This window comes from Hoplias malabaricus, chromosome 1, assembly GCF_029633855.1.
Source record: "Hoplias malabaricus isolate fHopMal1 chromosome 1, fHopMal1.hap1, whole genome shotgun sequence".
Lineage (NCBI taxonomy): Eukaryota > Metazoa > Chordata > Actinopteri > Characiformes > Erythrinidae > Hoplias > Hoplias malabaricus.
Genome location: NC_089800.1, coordinates 31,242,673 through 31,261,455, shown reverse-complemented (window position 1 = coordinate 31,261,455; position 18,783 = coordinate 31,242,673). Strand labels below are relative to the sequence as shown.

The 18,783-nt window shown below is 40.8% G+C and overlaps 1 protein-coding gene across 4 annotated transcripts in view; it reads left to right on the top strand.

Annotated features, from left to right (window-relative positions):
- pkn2a (protein kinase N2a) overlaps nucleotides 1-18,783 on the top strand; it is a 56,812-nt gene that overhangs the window by 32,281 nt on the left and 5,748 nt on the right. For 2 of the 4 annotated variants that reach the window (XM_066662305.1, XM_066662297.1), the window contains exons 7-21: nucleotides 1,007-1,150; nucleotides 1,502-1,611; nucleotides 2,053-2,196; nucleotides 5,312-5,387; nucleotides 5,769-5,940; nucleotides 6,035-6,158; nucleotides 10,251-10,381; nucleotides 11,086-11,182; nucleotides 11,257-11,348; nucleotides 12,021-12,197; nucleotides 14,949-15,011; nucleotides 15,134-15,210; nucleotides 17,410-17,552; nucleotides 18,092-18,199; nucleotides 18,693-18,773. In XM_066662305.1, coding sequence (XP_066518402.1) covers nucleotides 1,007-1,150; nucleotides 1,502-1,611; nucleotides 2,053-2,196; nucleotides 5,312-5,387; nucleotides 5,769-5,940; nucleotides 6,035-6,158; nucleotides 10,251-10,381; nucleotides 11,086-11,182; nucleotides 11,257-11,348; nucleotides 12,021-12,197; nucleotides 14,949-15,011; nucleotides 15,134-15,210; nucleotides 17,410-17,552; nucleotides 18,092-18,199; nucleotides 18,693-18,773 — 1,739 coding nt within the window. Of the gene's footprint in view, nucleotides 1-1,006; nucleotides 1,151-1,501; nucleotides 1,612-2,052; nucleotides 2,197-5,311; nucleotides 5,388-5,768; nucleotides 5,941-6,034; nucleotides 6,159-10,250; nucleotides 10,382-11,085; nucleotides 11,183-11,256; nucleotides 11,349-12,020; nucleotides 12,198-13,193; nucleotides 13,255-14,578; nucleotides 14,663-14,948; nucleotides 15,013-15,133; nucleotides 15,211-17,409; nucleotides 17,553-18,091; nucleotides 18,200-18,692; nucleotides 18,774-18,783 lie in introns of those variants that run through there. The other 2 variants (XR_010800528.1, XM_066662317.1) reach the window with 2 other exon arrangements.

The window sequence follows — 18,783 nt, the reverse complement described above, 5'->3', positions numbered from 1 at the left end:
CACAACATTAACATATTCATCCACACATATTTTAGGGCATAGATCTGGGACACTCAACAAATGCTGTTTCCTCTCGAGACTTTGTTGTTAAATGACTTTGGGAGGATGTGTAACTGGCCGAAGTATAATTTAAATGGAATTCCTATTTTGAGAACCTTTAATTGACATAAAGGCAGCACTGTGGTGCAGCAGGTAGTGTCGCAGTCACACAGTTCTAGGGATCTTGTGGGTTCAAGTCCCGCTCTGGGTGACAGACTGTGAGGAGTTTGGTGTGTTCTCCCCATGTCTGCATGGGTGTGCTCCGGTTTCCTCCCACAGTCCAAAAACATACGGATTCGTGACTCAAAAGTGTCCATAGGTGTGAATATGTGAGTGTGTGTTGCCCTGTGAAGGATTGACGCCCTTCCAGTGATTCCGGGTAGGCTCTGGACCCACCGTGATCATGAACTGGATAAGCAGTTGCAAACAATGAATGAATGATTGATGTAAGGACACACAACACAGATGTAGATTTAGTGTTGATTGTATTGATCATCCTCTTCTTTTTGTATAAATTCAGATGTTTTGTGTTAATGCCTTTCTGTCATTTTATTCACTTCTTTAATGTGTGAAAATCCAATGGAAACAACCCTTCATACTCTGTGTTACCTTAAAAAATAAACTAGTACTAAATTTAGACTCTAACCAAAGATTGCTGAGTAATAGCCAATCAACAACAACCAAAAAAAATATCAGCCACTCGCACCTACTGCCTGGTTTTGTCTGGTGTGAAACAGCAAGTGTTCCTGTACTCTGAGGGAGTTTTTCTTGTCATTGTCACCCCTGGCTTGCTCACCTGGGGGGTTTACTTTTCATATTAAAAGTTCTGTATTTACTGGATTTCTGTGAAGCTGCTGTGTGACAACATCAGTTGCAAAAAACATTTTACAAATTAATTTGATTTGATCTGCTTCTGGTGTGAAATCGGCTGTGGTGTGTGATGCCTTAAGTATGTTTTCTTCCACAGGTACGTTAGACGTGCGGCTGATGGGATGTCAGGATCTGTTGGAGAACGTTCCTGGCCGCTCTAAGGCTGCGCCACTGAGTCCAGGAGACACTCGCTCCTCCTTCATGAGCCGAGGGAGCCGCAACAAAACAGACGACCTCAGCAGTTCAGTGGCTTTTAACACTCATGCAGCTCATGTTCTATTTACAGCACTGACCTGTGTTTCATTTCATTCTTCATTCTGTTTATTCATTCAAGAGTTTTATAACTGCACTTACTAGTGTTATATAATTACACTTATTGTGCAGTCTGTTTAATGTGTATGACACATTTATACATCTGAATATTCCTGAGGAAACATAAGGAATCTTCAGCTAAAGGGCACATATTATTAAAACAAAACAACATTTTCTGTGGATTAGCACATTAACTTGGGGACTTGTAGTCCTACCTACCCATAAAGTCTGTTTTTTTTTTTTGCTGTTTAAAGCATGTATGTGTTTTTTTTTTCTCCAGATGAGATCAGTGCCGTGTTGAAGCTGGACAACACTGTGGTGGAGCAGACCAGCTGGAGACCCGTCAGTAATCAGTCATGGGATCAGAAGTTTGCATTAGAGCTTGACCGGGTAAAACACCATCACTTAAATCATAGTGTAAATAAGAACAGTTCCTGAATGTGCTCAGTCTAATGGAGCAAAACAGACACAAAGAGCACGGAGAAATTGAGAGCATTTGGTTACAAATGAGAACAGATAAGAAACAGAACCAAGCGAAAACGGATAAAAAAAACAGAGCTTCTGCTCCTCACTGCTGTGTGCTCAGGGTCAGGGTAAACAACGAACGGCTCATTAGCATTTAAAGGATCAGACACTGACAGCAGATGTTCTCAACAGGGCTGTTTAGATTGGGTGTGAATGCTCCACAGAATGCTCCTGTGGGGCTTGTGAGGTTTTAAGTGAAAAAGCTCCTTTAATTTCACTTTCCTACTTGTTTAACCCAACAAAACATGTACACATTTATTCCTTTATGATCTGTGGCGTTCTTTTGTGTGTTGTTTTTGGCTGTAGTCTCGGGAGCTGGAGATCTCAGTTTACTGGAAGGACTGGAGATCTCTGTGTGCTGTGAAGTTCCTGAGGCTTGAGGATTTTCTGGATAACCAGCGCCACGGCATGTGTCTTTATCTGGAGCCACAGGGAACTCTGTTTGCTGAGGTAGACACTCCATCCGAATGCATTCATACTCGGTGCCAAGTGAGAGCTAGAGGGTGTTAAAAATGTGTTCTCTGGATTGATATAGCTCCAAACAGTATTTTAATCATGAGTTGAGGTGGTGTTTGTGACAGTACAGATTTTCAGATTTTTCACGGCGCCATATTTGAGTAATGTGTACATATCATACACCAATCGAATGGGCAGACTCTCAGGATCATGAGGATATACGCTAAAATGTAGGACTAAGGAATTAAAGTCAAAAACTAAGATCATCCAAACTTCAGGTTTCTTCCTCATCAATGACAAACCACTGCTTCTCGAAGCCTGAAGAGCCCACAAGAGGCTCTCACACACAGTTAGCACAGCAGCGCTTACCTCAGATAGTCCCCTTCAAAACGAGACTAAATCTGAGTCTCTCCATCAAACCGTTTGTGAGTAATCCTCATGTTTGTGTCAAGAGCACTGGCTGAAAAAAATCCCGAGAAAATAGTACACGGAGGAGGGACAAACGCAGCAGAGTGCATATGTTTTCAGCGCCGAACAGACCCAGACACTGCGAGAAAGACTCAAACGGTTCTGTTTGGCAGCCACAAGCTCCACAAACAATAATCAAGTCAATAAACATGTTTCAAAGCTTAGATGTCTTTTACTAGTTACATTTCCCCCACTGAGGACATTTAAATGCAGCAGGGGTGTGGGGGAGGTTACCTTGCTCTACAGCCAATCAGAGTGCAGCTCTCACCTTTTAACACGTCAGTCATTTAAAGGAACACTGTACTCGGTGAGAAACAAGTGTAAACATCAGAATAAAACACACCATAACTAAGGGTTTTTACTGTTTGGTGAGGGGTAAATGGCCACTTGGTGAAGGACAGGAGACGAGTTTCTCATAGAAAGTAAAGAAAAACACTAAGATGTTGACATTAGGTCTAGACAAGATATATACACTGTATTTTTGCAGTAAAAGTAATAATTTTCCTTATGGAGAGCTTGGGGTCTAAAGAGACACTTGGAGAGGCCATCTGTCAACTGTCTGCTCCAGCTTCAATAACTTCAAATCAGTAGGAGGTATCAACTCCAAATTTTACCTGATGAAAGTAGACCCCTGGAGACACAATTTTAAAAAGAAAAAAGTAATTGGACTCATGAACTCTTCAGTTTATAGTCACTAACATTTTTTTTTTTCTCTCAAAAATAAGACAAGCGCCTAAAATTTTTTTGTGGTTTTCATAAGCTTTTGACAACTTCATATATATTTCAGGACCTATAAATGGTTTCTTTAACAAATTTGAATTTTAAAAATAAATCATGATAATGTGTCTAGTTTATTCACTGCCTGAGGAATGGGAATATCAGCTTTACATATCGGCCATCGGCCACTACTGCTGTCTAAAAATCGGCATCGGCCATCAAAAAACCCATATCAGTCTATCACTACTTTTTGACTGTCCAAATCTGGTCCTGGACCTGAAACCGGGTACTTTTACAGTCCTTGCTTTGCTTACGATTCCAACCATGCAGAGTAGGTACTAAATTGTGATACATAAACACTGCAGAGCGCTGATTGGCCAGAGAGACCTGTCAATCACCACAAAATGCAGAGCTGAAGCACAAACTCACCGCTTATAAAATCTCTGAAGTTACAGTAGCTTTCACATTTGTTTTTATCCGTAACATTCCCCCGAGGTGTTTTGAAGAGGTCTAAACGCTCCTTGAGTCAATGGCTGATGAAAATCTTCAGCGAAAGTGGAACATGCAACAAGTAAATCTGATCTGTTAGAACTGGGGCACTGAGCCATGTTCAGTCCAAAAAACAATACGCAAATACATAACTAGTAAATTTCACATTACCTTACCACCAGGGTTGTTTTCAAAGCCTGCGATTTTATAGATTTCACTGGCTCTATTACATGGGGAGCTGTGCTAGTGGAAAAACAACCAGCTAAAAGCAAGTCAAGCACCGTAATCATTGCTGCCAATAGACTCTAGCAGTGTTCCAACATCTAATATACAGCATTTAGAGAAGCATAAAGACTATTACTGCAGCAAACAGAGAACCCTCCTCAATAATACACTCCATTTTTAAAGGAACTGGGGTCCATGCACTATAGTTTGGCACCATTTTGCTTCCTCTGATGCACATAAACACACACCCTAGCTGGGTGATTACCCACTGGGTTTGAGTAGTATCTGAGTGGTTCTTGCCTTCGCTTATCATTTTTGTCCCATGAAAAATGTTTCTCTGTTTGTGGATATTTAGTTTACTACATCATTTGAACACGACAGCTGTCCTTCACATTCATGATAAATGGACCAATACAAATGCTCCTAAATGATGAATAAAATATTTTTACATTGACATCCATTGAAAGTTGAGAAGAAATTTCTCCCCCTGTGAAGTTACTATTTTGGAGGTGCATGTTTTTCTTTGGACAGCGACGATCAACCATGGATTTGTGGCCTAGTCCTTCAGCGCTGCCTTCTCCCCTGCGCTCACAGTTCATCTTTAATAAACTGCAGTGTCTCACCCAGACACAAGCCTTTTTTTACACAAGCCTCAATTTTAGGTTTTTTAGCTGCTGTTGGTCAAGGTCACAGCATACAATTTCACTCTTAAGAGCTCAGTCTCAACTCACACTTCCTACCCCTCTCTCTCTTTCTCACACACACACACACACACAGTGCTCATACCCAGAGTCCTTGAAAAGTGAACCAGTCCAATGCAACATTGAAACTTATAAGCCCAAAAACAGTCTCTGAAGATACAATAATTTATGTCCTAAAACAGCCATGGCCTCTTGAGACAGTGTTAGACAATGTAGGGCAATCAAAATATAATGCAATGTCTATAAGAATTTTACTGAACAACCATTATCTATTATAATCAAATTAACTCTTTATAAATGAACTTTCATCATTTGTGAGTTATATTAGCCTCTTAAATAAGCAAACTTCAGACAACGAACACGGCTCAGCTACATATTGACTTCATTTAGAGGGCAGTATTCGAATTTTCTCTGAGCAATTTCTTCAGTCAATCATATGCTGTATTCACACACACACACTGGAATAAAGCAGTGGCTTGGTTTCACTGTTTGTTTTGTGTGTTCTGCAGGTTACATTTTTCAACCCTGTGATTGAGAGAAGAACCAAACTCCAAAGGCAGAAGAAGATTTTCTCAAAACAACAAGGTAAAGGAACATGTGGTTCTCCTGCACAGCTTTACAGTCCTCTAGTTATCAGCATACTTCTATTTTGTAGTATTGATTTTAACCAACAGTCGAATCAGACACAGATGCTATTACTAAAACATACTTCATCATTTTTATACAAACTAATAATGATAATAATGTTAAGACAGATAATAATGCATGCTTCTACATATTTTAATGATTTAAAATTATTTATTTATCAAGTATAAATCAAACCAAACACATGTAAAATTGTGTATTTAATTGGTTTGTGTGTTTATTTTTATACAAAACAATTATTAAAGAAAACATAGATAAGCTACTTGTCTGATGTTTTTTTTTTTTTTTTTCTTTTTTGTGCGCGTGTGTGTGTGTGTATAGGGAAGACGTTCCTGAGAGCTCCTCAGATGAACATTAACGTTGCGACATGGGGTCGTTTGGTTCGGAGAGCCAACCCCTCTGTCAGCAGCTCTGCCCTCAGCCCACAGCAGGGGGCAGAGCTAACACCAGAAACAGGGCGGAGCCAGCAACCTAATACACACACATTCAGCAGGTACACACACACACACACACACACATACTGATATCCTGATACATTCTGATCCTGTTAATGACAGGTTGTATTTTCTTGTGCTGAATCTCTGCAGTGACTCGACGGTGACTAAGCTGGACTTTGATAAGGACAGAACACCTGGGAATAAACATTATTCACTGGTCAGTATCAGAGAGACACTCCCGGAGCAGAAGGTCCCCAGCAAAGAACAAGTCCAGGTAACATCAGAGGATTTTGGGAATTTACTGGTGAATTTCATTTGTATTGTATTATAATTTGTATTATATTGTATTTATTATACATGTTTTCCTTTTATGTTTAGTATATTGATGTTTTTTATTTTTTATTTCAACATTTGTGTAGTGCCTTAAAATCACACTCATTAGATATAGTCATAGGTAAGATAACCTAGAAGCCTAGAAGCTGACCTTATTAATTCCTCGAGGCAATTACAGTTCTTGCTTATACTAGTGTGTAAGATGTGACACAGAGACGAAATACAGAAACATGAAAGAGAATAAAGTTGTGATGTAAAATGAAAATAAGGAGAAAAGAGAAATAATATGAAAATTACACAGTCTATAAGGTGCAGTGAACCACATCTATTTCAATAGCTATTTCAGACAGAACATTCCTTATTGAACAGGCAGTACACACCTGCCTCTGCAGAGGCTCAGTAAAGACCTCAGCTCAGCGCTTCTACAACTATGTGAGAGTCACACAGCAGTTACACTGCAAACTGCACATCATCTGAGATGAAAAAGCCAATTGCTTTGCATTCCCTGAATAAGCTGGTTTATTCTACAGAGTGGGTCCCCTGCATAAGTGCAGCCTTTTTAACATAATTAATGCAGAATCTCTTAGATATTTCAGAATCTAGTGGCTGTTTCATGGTGTAAAAGAACTGACATTATGTCCCTGAATCATGATTTAAATGTGTCATTATCACTAGTGTTATTAGGGGTCCAAGCACTGCAAGTGCTGGAGCCCTATTGTTTTTGGTCTGTTTCCTCTTCTTCTTCTTCTTTTTCTCCGATGAAACCCGATGGGCAGCCCAAACCGTAGGTCCTACAGACTTGTCGTTTGGTCAACTGGTAGTAAACCCTCCCGCTACTCAGGCGCAAAGAATCAGCCTGATGGTGGCGCTATAGCGACGCAGAACGCGTCGCTCCCTATATCTCCTACCCCGTGTGGCGTAGAGACGAAATTCTTTTTTTCCCTGATTCCTCAGGTCAGACCCTACAAAAAAGCCCCAAGAACCCATAAGCTCCGCCTACTTAGATTTTGAGCTAATTTGCATAACATGCAAAATCGCACATATGTTTGAGCGCGAACTAGTCTCTGGAAATGTTACCCAATATGGACATATGTGGTATCAGCAGAATCCTAAGAACCTGAACTTTAATAATTATTCAAAAAAAGTTGGAATTTCATCTCTGCTCGGCTTCCAGACTCCGCCCAAATACAGGGTTTGAGCTCACGTTCCAAAAATCACACAAATACAGCTATAACTCACAAACACTTTCTCCGAATGTTACAATACTTCACATGCTTGATCCCTATAAGGGCTGGAAGCCATAAGTACTTGGCTGTGGAACTGCAAGCCTAGGGGGCGCTATAACAGCAAAAAATGTGTTACGCTTCACAGGATTGTCCGATTGACATGCCGATTGGTATGCATGTAGTGGGTGATGAGCTGACTTAGATTCTATGACGATGATGTCATATGTAACAAAACATGGCCGCCATCGACCAATCAAATTTCAGCAGCTGTTTCATGACTTTAACAAGGTCCTATCATCATGACACTTGCATGGTATGTCCATGGCAGCACTTCCTAAGTACATATCAATTTCTATTACGATAGCCACTAGGGGGCGCAATTCAAATTTTCTACATGGAAAATATGGAATATCTCAGCGAAATATAAACATATTGACAAGCAGTTTGCTTTATTGCATACTCTGCATAGTGTCTTACAACTTTGCAATTGCAACTATTGTCAAAAAATGCATAGTTTATCCACAATAGTCAGGTATATGAAAATGGAGCTTTTCGTACTCCTCCCTGGAAATTTGTCTTATCAATAAACAACTGGTATTTTTGCAATCTGTATAGACTGTAGGTCAATAATTATTCACAAAAGTTTGAACTTTTGACACGCTGTTGTGGCAGTAATTTAACAAATATGCATGGGCGGGGCTCCATGCACACTTTGAGCTATAACTACAACAAACTTCACCTAAATCGAACACAACTTGGTGCATATATGTATGTCATTACTCTGAAGTACTCTGCTAAATATGCCCGTATTGCACAGAAAGGGGGCGCTACAATTAAACAACAACTGGTTGCATAGGTTCATAATTGATTACACTGCCACCTAGAGATGCAGTACCAGCAAGATGAGACAGATATATTCCAAAGACCATGGGAAAGGAGATTTTGCATTTTCATAACATATGACTAACGCATTTGTGAGTTATAGTGTTTCAAAGGCAGTGTTTCAAAGGCAAGCTGCACAGCTCTATTAAAGCAGAGGCTGCAATCACACAGTAATGAAAGTTCCACATTTTGTTGATAATTATTCAAATTCAGGTTCTTATGAATCTCATGATACCACATATGTCCATATTGGCTTTTGATCCAAGCACTAGTTCATGATCAAATATATGTCTGTTACATCTCATCCTGCAGATTCTCTCTATGCAGAATCCCCCCTCAGCCCCTCCTTCTCCTCCTCACACACAGACTGTCACCTCTCCCCCTCCCCTCCCCCTGCCAGTCAGAGAGGGCCAGACGACACAGACATTTGAAAGCAGATCTAAACAAATCAACAATACCATCATGACCACCTCATTTTACTTTCAGTGTCCGTGTTTTCAGCTCCACTGTCCACAGAAGCACTTTGTAGATTTAAAACTACAGAGAGGGGTGCACCTCTTGCTCTGCATACTTTCATTGCTCCCTTTCGCATGTTCTTCAATGGTCAGGACACATACAAAGCAGATATGCTGAAAATGTATGACCTACTGTCTCTGCCTTTTTTTTTATCTATAATCTGGACTAACAGAGTATGTGTGTGTAACAGTGTAGACAGTGAGTGGACACAGGTTTTAAAGTTATCCAGCAGCACTGCTCTTTCTGATCCACTAATAAGAGCACAATACAAAATGACATAGCACCACAATGTCAGTGTCACTACAGTGCTGAGAGTGTATGAGCTACTGTCTGAATTCATGTCTATAAGTTTGACCAATTAAGTAGGTGTATCTCAGTGTGGACAGTGAGTTGACACAGATGTTAAAATCTCTAGCAGCACTGCTGTGTCTTATCCACTCATAAAAGCACTACACACACTGCCATATCACCACAATGTTAGTATCACTGCAGTGCTGAGAATTATCCACCACCCAAATCATATCTGCTTTGTGGAGGTCCTGAACATTGGGTCAGAATCCAGGGTGAAATTCCAGAGTCAGTTCTGTGCTCTGTGTTGTCTCTGTAACCAAAGCCCCACGTTCACCTGTCTGCAGACCAGAAATTCACCCACTCATCTACTACCCCTTCTTCTTACAATCCTACTCTACTGAGACACCAGAACACCAATGATCACATTTAAAACCACTACAAAATCTATCTTAAAGTGTGGCTCCTGTATCAGGAAATGCCATATGCTATGCTCTTGCTCTGCAAAGATTGCTTGCTTTCACCCTGGACTTCAATGGTCTGGACACCCATACTGCAGGTATGACTCAGGTGTTGGAGTTGTAAATCCCTCAGCATCACTGCTGGACAGAGAATAGTCCACAACCAAACACATGCAGCAGACAGTGTGTTCTGTCCACTGATGACTGACTGCAGTACAAGCAATTCCACATCATATCTGCTGTTTTTGGGTCCTGAACATTAGGGTGAGAAACCAGGGTGCAACTCCAGAGTGACTTCTGTGCTCTATGCGGTCTCTGTCATCCGCTACTCCTCAATCTAATGCTACACCTCCAAAGAGATGCCAGTACAGCATGGAACACCTTACAAACACTACACACACTGCCCAAAAAGCCCCTTCTATCTCAGGACAGCTCATATGCTAGCACATTGTTCTTCTACCAGCGAATACAGCTTGGACCCTGGGAATTGTCGCTTGCGGCTATATTTATTTATATTATTAGTGTTGTTATTCATATTAACCAGGGTCTCTTGGAGGTGGTAACTCCAGACCAGAAATATGCAAGAAAAAAAAATCTTTCCACCTCCAGCTGATCTACTGTGCTGTAATTCCTTCCTAAACGGAAATCAATTTCTTTCAGGATGCGCTGAGCTCCTTTGATTTCCTGAACACCGGTCTGGGAGTAAAGTCTGATCTCAAAGACGTCACACGGCACCAGATCCAGCCACCTGAGTTAGAGCTCCATACGGGACCAAAGCACACGGATATAAGGTCAGGGATGTGTAAAAGTCTGAGTGCCCCAGTCAAATGACAGGTTTCTTATTCTGTTCTAAATTTCATATATTGGAGAAAACTGAAAGACATCAAATGTGGGCAGTGGGAAAGTTAAACCCAAAAATATGAATAAAAATGTTCAGCTGTCTCAGAATTGGCCTTATTACTGGGAGGTGATACCTCAGCTATTTGAGGATGCCAGTCCTAGAGATCACAATTTCCCTAGCTTTTTCTGGGTGGGTGAATAGAAACAGTGAAACAAATTTAGTGTTTTTAAGCTTGATATTTATCAGTTTGTCTAAACAGCAAGTATTTATAGGATTAAACAAAGACATTTTATATTCTAAAGATGTCTTTAATTTAATTTTAATTTTAAGAAAAACAATACTCTACCAATTCAGGAAAATACAGCTTCAGTCTCCAAGCAAACGCATACTGTACATGTCAACGGCTGACAGCATGGAAAACTATTATAAACCCATGCCACGATTAAATAAAGCAATTTCATAGATATTAATCAATTGAGAGGGCATTTATATTGAGGATATATGTTTTAATATCAATTCAAAATATGGGCAGTGTAAGTAAAATTATTATTATTATTATTATATATCTACTTACTGTTACTACGGTGTACAGCCCTTCTCTTTTTTTTCTACTACAAAATATATATTTGTTTTCTTTACACACTTGTATTGAAGGGATGAGGATGATGACGAGGAAGAGGAGGAGCAGTTTCACTTCAGTCTCAGAGATTTTAAATGTATCGCAGTGCTGGGGCGAGGCCATTTTGGAAAGGTAACTATCATTTAATACATTAACAGCTGGATTTTATGTTGTATATGTTGTGAACGCGTGTGTGTTTTTCTCAGGTTTTACTGGCGGAGTACAGTAGCACAGGAGAAATGTTCGCCATCAAAGCTCTGAAGAAGGGAGACATTGTGGCTCGTGATGAAGTCGACAGGTGCTATTTTTGTCAAATGTTTATCTTTATGTGACAAAACTGACTTTACAGGTTACTTCATTGATATTATTAATAATACTAGGCACTGTCTGTTAATGCCAGTACTTACACATTATATAAATGTGCAAATGAAGTCTAGGGTTGTGTTCCAGTTTCTACTGAAATGCTTTATATGCACTGTCTGTGTGAGCAGTGCTCTGAGCAGACTGCACTCAGCCTTCGTCCAGAACGACAGCACGTAGCCCCTTCACTTCCTGCGTCTGGTGTTTACTCCCCTCAGCTCAGTCACCTGAGAGTCACCTTAATTTATTGCTATGTTAATTACACTGAGTGTGAAATAAAACAGAAGTTTGATTGATAGACCACTGAGATTTCCTCATGTATGCATATGTGTTTCTGTAAACCCTTCTTATTTACATGTTGTTCTTTATCTTAATGTCAAACTCTGCTGTTTGTGCAATGGAAATTCCCTCTTGCTCTTAATGTGAAGCATCGTCAATCTGTGTGTATGTGGTGTGTTGGAGTTGCTGGTAGGACCTCTGACCTGTAGTGTGTTCCCTCAGTCTGATGTGTGTGTTTGTGTGCTTGCGCGTGTGTCCCTCAGTCTCATGTGTGTCACCCTCAGTCTGATCTGTGTGTGTGTCTGTGTTTGTGTGTGTGTCTCTCCCTCAGTCTAATGTGTGAGAAGAGGATTTTTGAGACGGTGAACAGTGTGCGTCACCCGTTCCTGGTCAATCTTTTCGCCTGTTTCCAGACCAGAGATCATGTATGTTTTGTGATGGAGTACGCAGCAGGAGGAGATCTGATGATGCACATACACACTGATGTCTTCTCAGAACCACGCGCCATGTGAGTCTCTCTCTCACTCACACACACACACACACACACACACATGTTGTCACAAAATAGCTTCACAGAATTACGGTAAAACAAAGGTTTGACATGAAATGTAAAGGTGTATAAATCCCCAGGTAATGGTGACAGTGGCAAGGAAAAACTCAGGAAGAAACCTTGGGAGGAACCAAGGCTAATTATCTACTGGTAATAATAGTTAGGAGTCTGTGTAAACATTAGTGTAGGGCAGGCAGCTCCAAGGCACTTGGTGGTGGCTAGAGCAAGGGCAGCTGGTCTGAAGTGTGGAGGAGGAGCTTGACAGTCATCCATCAGTGTCCAGCTGGACAGGTGGGCGGTTGTTGGATGGAACTAATAATATAAATAAAGTGCACAACACATGATAGTGTTGATAGCATGTCTTTTAAGGAAGTGTCACACTTCTCAGCTTTAGATTAAAACAAACCCTGCTGCGATAGCTCAGTTAGTGCGCTTCATTACAGTAAGTGTGAGCGCTCAGTTACGATTTCTAATGTGCACCAAACAAGCTATAGTGCAGTTTCAAGTGTGAATGGACCAAAGGCATCAAAAGGAACCAAAAACAGAATATGACATCCAAAGATATAAAAATAATCTCGCAGTGCCGGAACAGAGTGTGATTAAAAACTAACATCATTTATCTGTGGTGGACCCTCTCTGGTTTGAGCAGTGTTGGAATCTGGTGCTGTTTGACTTTTATTCATTTTACCACCCCTTGCTGTGATAAAGATTTACCACCTTTTCTAGTTGATAAAACTAGAGCCATTGCACTGGTAAAACTACCTCCAGGTAAATGCACACCACTCTGAAAGGTACATTAAGCCCAGTTGATGACTCTCGCAAAATAAATGTCAAACGTGCGTCATATGTTACTTTTTTTTTTTTTTTTTTTTTTTACTTACTTTGGTTCCAAGTGTCGGTGTGAACACAAAGCAAACCAGGACTGAAATGTAACACTATCATTTTCTTGTCTAGTCTGGACCAAGGGAACTGACCTAAAAATCTGAACACACCCTAATCTGCATTCATAGAGCAGGTAAAAGCGACCCAAATCCGATTTGTTTCTTTATATGTGACACAGATGTGTCATTTGTGTGGCTGTGTGAACGGCACAAATCACATAGAATCTGACGTTTGGATTGGTATTGTGATCCAATCCATATCCGATCTGTGTCAATGTGACACTGTCTAAACGGCCAAATCAAAATTCATGTCAGTTCGTTTGTGCGCATGCCCCTTGGCATTAAATTGGAAGGGGAAAAAATCATTAGGCATCGCTGCTGACACCTACGGCGGGGTTTTAGGCCAGGGCATGTAACTGAGGAATGCAGTGAGTTGCTGATGTCATTTTATGGTATAGATTTCAAGAATAAACATTCAGTTCTCTTCCACATCAGGACCAGATTGTGATTAGTATTTAAACCCTGAATCAGTGCACGAACCCATTTATTCAGAAGAGGGCATGTAGTTTCACAGGATACAATTAATGATCCCGAAAATGATGGATCCCGAGCGAGTGGAACTCCGGTGTGTCCACGAGGGTCCATTGCGTTACGGCTCATGGACTTGTACAATAAACTAAAGCCTATCGCAGTCAGGGGCTGCACTGACAGGTTTAGTCGTCATGTCGTGTGGATGCACTTAATAAATAATTCTGTTCACTTCACTGACTGCTTCTTTCACAACTCACTAATGGCGCACAGACAATGAGTCTGTCTGTCTACATATTATAATAAATAATAATAACCCAAAACTGTGTTTCTCTAAATATTCTGACTATATTCTTGGAATGATGCAGACATTTTTTACTCAATAATTCAGAGATTTTTCTCGGAATTATTCTGAGACTATTTTCTGAATCTTATTTATTTATTTAAATGCCATGGCCCTAAATGCCGTCGTAGGTGTAAGCAGCAATGCAAAATGATTTTTTTCCCCATCTCTATTTGGTGCCAAGGGACATCCGCACAAACTCCTCTGATTGGTCAGAGGGGTTAATCTCCAAACAGAGCCCGTCTCCCAGTTCTACAGATGCACAGATTAGTTCTGCACTAGTCCATTTGATATATTTGGTGCAAATGTGAGAGCGTCTGGAAGTAGTCACGTGTGAACAAAGACAGCATTAGAGATTCGTAGCCGCAGATTCGAGCGGGTTCAGTCACCCCCCAAAAAACTAAAAAATATATATATTTCTGAGGAGACTTTCTACAGGTGTGTAACTCACACTGCACATTGTTTCACATGTTGGTTTGCCAATGTGCTAGTTTTATACAAGTGTGCGAATGTGTTATGCACCATATATACCACTACAAATGGAGCAAAATGGAGCGTATGATATTTTTGTACTTGTGTGTGTGTAGAACTGGATTTTTGCACCTGCAGTGAAGAGTTTGTGAAGGTGTAACTGTTAAGCTGTACTTGTGGGAGAGGAAAAAAATCTACAGGTTTGCAACTCCTGAAGTGATTTTCTTTGTGACTTACTGCTGATACTACTTACTTATTTACTGATACACACATGTGACTATTGTCTACAACTACAAATCTCACTGTCACAGGTGCTCAGGGGTTTTTCACCAAATATACCTCCATAGTTCTTGTTTCACAGTGTGTGGGTTGGTGAGCTCCAGATTCACACATTAATGTGAACGTGCACCGAACAAGGGATTTCTTGATCATGTGTTGCCTTTAAAATTTCAACTTGCTCTCACAGACCTCCTTTATGTTTCTCAGGTTCTACGCAGCTTGTGTCGTCCTAGGGTTGCAGTTTTTACACGAACACAAGATTGTGTACAGGTAAGAGAACGGGACACTCTCTGCGTTCTCTTGTTTGATGACGTCCTTTTTTAGTTTACAGGTAACAAGGAGCAAAAGTGAATTTCGATATGTGGTTAATTACAGTGATGTTCATTCTGCAGGGACCTGAAGCTGGACAACCTGCTGCTGGACACAGAGGGCTACGTTAAAATCGCTGACTTTGGCCTTTGTAAAGAAGGTGAGCAAAGGCTGAGCTTTTATTCTGTTTCATAGATTTAACGAGAGGCAAGGAAGCTTTGAGAGAACTTCATAATTCATATGTAACAGTTTTCAATCTTCATAATTAGTCACACTTCAGCTGCTCACGCTAGGGCTGAGCGGTATATCGATATATAAAAAAAAACAGCAGGATATAAAGTGAGGCTATATCGTTTATATCAATATTTGAAGTTTTTAAAGAATTTAAAGTCTAAATCTTGTACAGAGCCAATCTGTTCTCTCACTACTCTGCTCTGCTCAGCTTCGCTCTGCTCACAGCCCCGCCCCCACCTGCATGCTTGCTCTCTCTCTCTCACACACACACACACACACAATGGAGGCGAGTAACGTGCAGTGTGAAGTGGAAGTTAGTCTATAAAAAGAAGAACAGAGGTTCGTTTATATGGAAATGGTTCGGATTTGACCGGTCAGATGAGGAGCAGAAACGGACTATCTGCAGGGAATGCCGAAAGGAGGTAGTATCAAAATGCGGGAATACTCCCAGCCTATTTCACCACTTACAACAACCTTCTGTATGGAGCTGTTAAACTCCGAGGTGCTGCTACTACTGTTCTGAAGCATTCACGTCCCAGTACAGTTCCTCTAAATCAGTTCAGACAGCATTGCATGCTTCATTTGCTAACGCTGTGGTATTACTAAAGCAGTAGTTTGCTACATTGCAAAGGGTATGCTCCCCATCTCAAAAGTAGAGAAATAGGGCTCCAAAGGCTGATTAAAACTCCTGACCCACAATACCAATTTCCCAGTTCTAGTTTCTTTGCACAAGAAGCGCTGCCTAATATTTAAATCAGACAGAACCTTTCAAACCAGTTCGCGAGAGTGAAACATTTTGCCTTGACAACAGATTGTTAAGATGTCTTTGTGAGCAATATTGTGAGCGTGACTATCCATTTTATTGAAGATTTGGAGATTAAAAGTGCGTGTCTGCAGGAGATTAAAAGTGCGTGTCTGTTTCCCAGAAGTCCATACTGGAAGCACATAGCCAAAGCCTTTACACTGTTCTTAAAAGCACATTATTACAGACACTGTAGGTCTGTAAATTAATAAAGTCACCTGACATGTCTCTTTTTTTAGCTTTGATTTTTCAACTGAATTTTGTTCAATGTACAATTATGAGGAAAAGTTAAGACACCCAATGAAAACATTTGTCTTAAACATACATGGGTACATTTGATTTTCATTTGAATATTGAGAGATGAGGTTGTGATAACACATAAGCTCAATGTTCTGTTTATAGAATGTTCATAAAACATTTTTTCACATTATTTTCCATATCGAATATTGTATATCACAATTCAGCTAAAATATATCGAGATATTAATTTTTTTTTGTCCATATCGCCCAGCCCAAGTTCACACTGTCTTCGTATGTGACCCGTTTCCGACATCAGTCTTAAACTGACCTGCATGCGTTTAAGGATGGTTCTTCCTTCCAAAACACTTTCTTTGTGAAATGAAGTAATGGAGACGGGCCTTTCCTGTGCAGCTCTGTGTCACACGGCGACATGCGTTCTGCTTCAGAATCCCCCGCTGTGTGGGAAACGGAGATTAAAATAAATTTAAAACTTAAACTGATTTTTAAAAAGCGTGAACTTGTTGGGGGTCTCAAATGTGGGCTCTCCAAAGACAAGAACACGAAACATCATTTTGATCACTTTAATTATAATTGTATTTCGGTGAGTTTTACGGAAAAATGTGAGTTTTTATGAACAACTTTTTAAGAAACACTAAATAGAAATTAGCGTTGCCCATTCCGTTTCCTGGCCCTAAACACCTCAAATTAAAATGAAAATGCTTTGGGCAGAAGGTATGCGGTTGATTCCACCTTAGCAGTGTGAAGTGATGAGGGATGTCCAGACATTTCTTACAAAATATTCTCATGAATTCTTTCCATCTGCGGTGAATCAGAGATGGATCAGATTCGTTGTGTTTTCGCTTTGTCACACATCTGTGACTCTTCCCTGAATTGTGAATGTAGGTGAAGACTGAGTCTCAGAGTTCATAAGTTTGAATTCTGTTTTTCTAAATGACAGTATGTGTAACTCACTGAGGAATGACAAGATGCTGGTTCTTATTTCTCCAGTCTTTTGCTTATGACCATGACTGTGTGTGTCTGTCTGTGTCTCTGTGTGTGTGCCTGTGTGTGTTTATTCAATCAGGAATGGGTTTCCGGGACCGGACGAGTACGTTCTGTGGGACTCCTGAGTTCCTGGCTCCAGAGGTCCTTACCGAGACATCGTACACTCGAGCCGTTGACTGGTGGGGGCTTGGGGTCCTCATCTTCGAGATGTTGGTGGGAGAGGTCAGTGTTCAGCGGCCATTTTTCAAGATTATAGCAAAAACCATAACATTGCAATAGTCCAGACCAGTATTCTGACTGTGATTATTGATTATTGCTATGAAGTAATGGCTGTTATTTTGACAAAGACCACATGTTCACACAAATGGGGAATGTTTAGAGATGTTTTATTAAATGAAATATCACAGTAGCGTAGTAAAAGCAAAGGATGGATTTTGCAGAGTTGAGGCATTAGATGGTAGCAGTAAATCGGTTCTCACTTCAGGAGGGTGAGCAGGAAAGGGTTAAACAAAAAGCACTATTTATTCTTATTATAATATTAAAGGTTACCTGAAAAAAATCACTGGTTCATTGCCTGATCTCACCGAGCCACACATGGTGAATGAATGAGTAGTGAGCTGAATGGAGGAGTGAAAGGAGCTGAATGGGATATTGCTCCCAATGAAGAGGTGAATTGGTGTGTGTGTGTGTGTGTGAATGTTCTGTGTGTCTGTCTGCTTGGTGTCGGCCCTATGTGTACCTGTGAATGTGTGTCTCCACAGTCTCCGTTTCCGGGTGATGACGAGGAGGAGGTGTTCGACAGCATCGTTAATGATGAGGTCCGTTATCCCAGGTTCCTCTCCACAGAGTCCATCTCCATCATGAGGAGGGTCAGTGTCCAGAATATTACAACCACTTCATCAGTATCTACTCGTCTGTCTGTGTCTGTTTGTACCTGTCTATTTTAGCCTGTCTGTCTGTTTGTACCTGTCTGTCTGTGTGTTTGAACATGTCTGTGTATACCAGTCTTTTTTTTACCTGTCTCTCTGTATTTGTTTCTACTTGTCTGTCTGTGTCTGTACCTGTCTTTCTCTATCAATCTGTGTGTACATGTCTGTCCGCATGGTGGTGTTCTGTGTGTACCTGTCTGCCTGGTGTTGTCTATTGTGAACTTGTCTGTCTGCGTGGTGCCGCTTGGTGTGTACCTGTCGGTCTGTGTGTGTCTGTCTGTTTGCGTGGTGTCGGTCTGTGTGTGTCTGTCTGCTTGGTGTCGGCCCTATGTGTACCTGTCTGTGTACCTGTCTATCTGCGTGGTGTCAGTCTGTGTCTACCTGTCTGTCTGCGTGGTAGTGTTCTGAAGTGTAATGCTGGGTTGTGCTGCAGCTGCTGAGGAGAAATCCTGAGAGACGGCTGGGCGCAGGAGAGAGCGACGCTGAGGAAGTGAGGAAGCACCTGTTCTTTAGAGTGAGTCAGT